Below are 5,316 nucleotides of genomic sequence, written 5' to 3'. Positions count from 1 at the left end.
CTTTTTTCTGGGCTACTTTTTTGCTCATTAACTTTCTTTCCGTCACTGAACTAATCGACTAGTTAACTAGTTAGTGTGTCCAACTCGGAGATTTTTGTATTTATTCAAACACAACCTTTCATCAGGAGAATGTAAAGGCCATGACCCAGATGTGGTGGATAATGGTGGACTACACCGAGGGTCAGTTCTCTGGGATGAAGCTGCGGTTGTTATTGACCGTCAGACAGACAAACTAATGAATGGAACCCCATTATCCTCCCTGGAAAAGGTGAGCGTCTCCTCCCTGCAACTATTCTTAGAGACGAAGGTTTCTCTGCAACTCACCTCCCATGAGCTCCACTACCACTTCCTCTCTCAAGAAACACACTTCCTGTTGTTGTTGGAACTGGAACCTGGTGCTTTCTTGGGGCACTGGAGCCATTTTCACTTTCTTTGATCAAAGTCCAGCAGTGAGACGTCCAGTCCAGTCCAGTCCACAATCCTCCACGACATGGACGCTGTCAAAAGGAACACTGGGATGAATAAGTCAGAACCAGAAGTGGAAACATTTGAAACAGTTTTCTGGTCAAAGTAGGTTCAGCTTTTAAACAGTGCAAGTTGTTTGTTTTTTTGATCTTTGATCATCAACAGGTTCTGATCAAAGGTAAACCTGATCATCAACAGGTTCTGATCAAAGGTACCGTCTTAGTTCACCTCTGAAAAAGATGTATTAACCAAGACAACGACACCTGACTAAATGACCTGTGTGAAGAAATATTATCCAGGACACACGGAGACCAGATGAGTACTGTGTTTCGGTACTGTTTGTGGGGACTGTTTTTGGGTCAACATGTTGAGATGAGTTTGTGGGGACTGTTTTTGGGTCAACATGGCTGACTTGAGTTCCCAGAACTCTCTAACCTCCTCTGTGATAACGCAACGTTATCAGGGGTGAGTGACTGGAACAGTTCCTGCAGACCGGAGAGGATGTTTTTAATCCCAGCCTCAGAGGAGGCAGCGTTCCCTTTTGTCCATTGTCCCTCTGATTTTCCAGATCACTGTTTATGAGGACTAATAAGTTCCTGTTGTTCTGCGGCTGGTATTTATAGAGACTTTTTATTATTTTTAACGCCACCATTGTTGAGTGAAGGTAATAAATGTGATGAGGCTGTGATTATGGAACTTCCTCTTCATACGTACAGAGGAAATTGCCCTGAAATTCCTGTTGCTGCTGGAATTCCGATCTGGCTGTCACATGTGGGCAGTGCCCACGTACACCCACATCCACCCACTTACATTTACCTTCAAAGTGTCGGAGGACAGACGGAGGCCACTCAGACTGAGGTTCAGAGTCACAGAGTGAAGCTGGAGGTCTCCTACTTTAGGAATCAATCGGTAAACCTCCGTCCTCTATGACGGGAAACAACTCGGCGGCCGACGCTCGTGACTAAAAGAGGAATTCTCTTTTCTGCTTTGACCCCAGGTGAAAGGGCGAGATGGCATGGTGTCGTCCAATCGTAACAGACGTCGGCCGCTGTCGTCGGGTGAGGTGGAGGGCGTGGTCTGGCAGGGCGCGCGCACGGTTTTCCTTCAGAAGAACCCGCAAGGGTTCGGTTTCACTCTGCGACACTTCATCGTGTACCCACCAGAGTCCTCACTGCAAGGCTACAAGGTCAGTGGGTGGAGCTTAACACGTCACGTTCTTACATGGGTATTACTACAGTATCAGCTGCTACTATGTCACCATTACTACACTACAACTTACATATTCAGTAGCTGTTACTACATTAGTACACACTGGTATTCATTGACAGCTTCTCAGTTATTAGATTACTACTGAATACAAGTACACATTTTTTAACAGCTAAGTCTTTACTACATTAGCTGGACTGTAGTCCTGGACTGTTACCACTTTTGACACAGTGAGTACTGTAGTATTACTTAGATGTTTACTAGTTAATATTAACACATTTTTACTGTTGATACTACATCGTTATACTTTTAACGATGCCTAACTGTGTTTTGGCAGTGTGAGCTCAGAAGCGCCCCCATGTGGTCCATTCCATTAAATCTATCACTCTTGTTTTACTGACAGGTTGAAGAGAATGGGAACAGCAGCAGAGCAGGTCAGTGTTTTCTCTCACTCTGACTCCCCTCTGACTCCCTCACCTCACATTCAGCGTTAGTTCATGTCTGACTCTGCTGCCTCCTCTGGTCACTGCAGGTCGCAGTCGTTCTCCTCTGGAGCCGATGGACACCATCTTTGTCAAGAGTGTTCGAGAACATGGGCCGGCCCACCAAGCTGGGCTGTGTACAGGTAGACACACTGTTAACATTAAAGTTTCAAATACATGTTCACATACATTAGTTAAACTCCACGTTTGATGGTTGAAAACCCTGGTTAAGTACAATATATCTTTCACTGTTTGAGGTAATTACGCAGTGATCCAGCGGAGGGCACTCTAAGTTCAACCTAACCTAAATTCTCTACTTTGATCATCAATGAAAATTGACTGTTAGCAAATGAGCAAAACAGTTAGTCTTTGTCAAACACAACATAAACAGAATGACCACCAAGAACAACCATAGGAAGAGCTAAAAGTTAGCATCAGTCAGAAAGGTTAAATGTTGTACAGACAGTTAGCTATTTGATAGCTAATGTATACAGAGGTGTATTGTTAGATATAAGTAGATTTAATTTAACGACAACATAGCTAAAGGTTGGATGCACAGATAGCTACAGCATTAGATAAAATGATCGTTTTCGTCCGTGTATTTCAGGGGATCGTCTGGTGAGCGTCAATGGACAAAGTGTTCTTGGAAAAACTTACTCTCAGGTGATCGCACTGATCCAGAACAGGTGAGAGTGTTGGTATATATACCACGATGTAGTACCACAGTGTAGTACCACAGAGTTCAACTCTTCTATGTTTACTGATAAACAATGTTTGTTTGTTTTATAGTGAAGATGTTCTGGAACTCTCTATTATGCCAAAGGATGAAGACGTGTTTCAATTGGTGAGTGTGAGTATGAACTTTCTTTCATCTCCTTTGTCTATGACCAAATAAGTATTTCAACAAATCTTGATCAAACCTTTTCCAAAATAAGAAATTCCCAAATATAAAAGAATTTCTAATTTCCTAATTCCTTGTTTCATCAGGCATACTCCCATGATGCCTACCTAAAAGGTAATGAGCCATATCCAGAGGAGGCCCAGAATCCCCCTGAGCCTCCACCTTTCTGGTCCCCCTTAAATAAACCCAACGTCAGAACCTGCGAGCCCAGCCAGAACCTCCAGACGCTTCCAGACAACTGGCAGTGTCGACCTGAGGAGACCACCTTCCCCGTGGATAACCAGCCCCTAGCTGTTTCCACCCCAAACTCCGGCTGGCTCGGAGGACCTGAAGATCCAGGTAGAGCCTTTGCCATATCCGGTGGACACCGAGGTCGCTGCTCTGCAACCTTGAGTGCCCTGGACTTTCATTTTGCTAACCACAATGCTGCCATTGCTTCTGCAACCCTCCCTCCACCAAGGAGGAGTAGACTGCCGGTGTCTTCTCGTGCCCACACCGACGCCCTCTGTCACCAGGCTTTATCTGACTGGTACTACAGCCAGGCGGAGGCCGCTGAACGAATATCCCCACGCCATCGCAGTATTTCTCAAGATCGTTTGTTGGAGCTTGGGTTGGCTCTTGGTCCCAGCCCTTTATCTTCAGAACGATGCAGAAGAGACACTCTAATGCACCACCATCAAGCGGCAGCTGTTTCCCATGATTCCTTATGGCTAAGTGGCTATGGTGGTGTAGCGAAAACAGGAGGCAGGAAATGCTCTGAGAAACTTCTGGCAGCTTACGCAGAATATGAACATAACTACGAGCGTTCTGTAGAGACATTAGCACAAGCCTCTGCTTTGGTCACACCACGTCACAATCAAAAACCACAAAACATCCATTCTACAAAGTTCAACAAAAAGGAGGGCTATGACTGCACACAGGGTCTACAACACCAGACCACAGTGACTCCCCCAACCACAAACTCATCAACAGTACTCTCCAGTGGTGGGCAGTCTGGTCAGCAGCTGGCAGAGACCCAGACCAGGCGGGTACAAGAAGAAGAGCTGGTGGGCTACAAGAGCTACAGTCCTTCCTTCTCCCGTAAGACCAGCCACCTCCTTAGGCAAGCACACTCCTTCAAGGAACCCAGCTACAGTGGTCTTCACCTGAACTGGAGCCCTGGCAGCAGGAGCACTCCTACAGATAGTAAGGTTCAGACGGCACCAAGACCCCGGTCCACACCTGCAGTGCCAGCTCCGGAGGAGGAGAAAACACAACCAGGGGAGGACAGAAAAGCTACTCCCATCACCCATAACCAAGAAGTGGTGCTCAGGCGGAAACCTCTGAACCAACGACCCCCCGTCAGTGCTCTTAGACAGTCACACTTCTCCTCACATGTAGACTCTCCTGAGCCTCCTGGACTGACACCTTCACAGGAAAAACTCTCCCCTGTATCTACGGAGTCAAAACGTGGCACCAGCAGTCGTCTGGCCCAGCACGCATTTGACTCTCTGTCCTCCATTCCTTTTATAGGTGAGTGAGGTTCTTCCTTCCTCAAGCAGTCTTCCATTAGAGCCTGTCAATCTCCGTGTGCTCCTATGTCCACTCCTGTTGGTACACTGGTGTGAACTCCTGCTTGATCTCCTTCACCTGTTTACTGTTTGTGTCCTGTCTAAATCATAAACACCTTTCAAAGAACAGAGCTGCTCTGTACACAGAAAACTTCTCAGACCAGAGAAGCTAATTGTACAGATGGCCACTGGACCAAGGTCTGGTGAGGCCGTAGCCTGGAGCCCAACCCTCAGATTCATTTGCCTGAACCTCCTTCAAATCCAGGTCCATGGACCTTCAGAGCAGCTCTGTAGCTTTAATCTTTGTCTTGTCCGTCTTTAATCCTTCCTCTATCACTACATGATCACACCCTTACAGATGAACCCATCAGTCCTAGTCTGGACCTACAGGCCCTCTACGTACCAGCCTGCTCTGTGGTGTCCACTTCACAGAATTTCAGAAATGAGGGCAACCTCATTTCTGCGTCTGTCTCTCCCATCCTGTCTTCCGTCATCTCCTTTGTCCGACTTCATTGTCAGGACTGCAGTGAGTCTCACTCAGTCTCTCTGAATTTCCTTTACAAAATGCTACATGGCATCTGCATGTTCCTTTAGTTCAACAACTTTGTCTTCTTCTCTAGTTCTACTTTGAACCCCCTCCCCCCCACGTGCCTCCTCATTCCCGTCCTCTGTTCTGACTCCTTTCTTGGTATTTCAGGGAGCATTAAAAGTC

At 46.5% G+C, this 5,316-nt stretch overlaps 1 protein-coding gene across 1 annotated transcript in view; it reads left to right on the top strand.

Moving 5' to 3' along the window:
- Positions 1-851: 851 nt before the first annotated feature.
- LOC103382387 (rho GTPase-activating protein 23-like) overlaps positions 852-5,316 on the top strand; it is a 9,826-nt gene continuing 5,361 nt past the window's right edge. The window contains exons 1-8 of the mRNA XM_025058141.1: positions 852-1,374; positions 1,463-1,651; positions 2,075-2,105; positions 2,204-2,296; positions 2,761-2,839; positions 2,943-2,997; positions 3,141-4,566; positions 4,963-5,194. Coding sequence (XP_024913909.1) covers positions 1,156-1,374; positions 1,463-1,651; positions 2,075-2,105; positions 2,204-2,296; positions 2,761-2,839; positions 2,943-2,997; positions 3,141-4,566; positions 4,963-5,194 — 2,324 coding nt within the window. The 5' untranslated portion in view covers positions 852-1,155. The remainder of the gene's footprint in view (positions 1,375-1,462; positions 1,652-2,074; positions 2,106-2,203; positions 2,297-2,760; positions 2,840-2,942; positions 2,998-3,140; positions 4,567-4,962; positions 5,195-5,316) is intronic.

Source organism: Cynoglossus semilaevis, chromosome 8 (assembly GCF_000523025.1).
Source record: "Cynoglossus semilaevis isolate Cse_v1.0 chromosome 8, Cse_v1.0, whole genome shotgun sequence".
Lineage (NCBI taxonomy): Eukaryota > Metazoa > Chordata > Actinopteri > Pleuronectiformes > Cynoglossidae > Cynoglossus > Cynoglossus semilaevis.
This window is presented reverse-complemented; position numbering and strand designations above follow the sequence as displayed.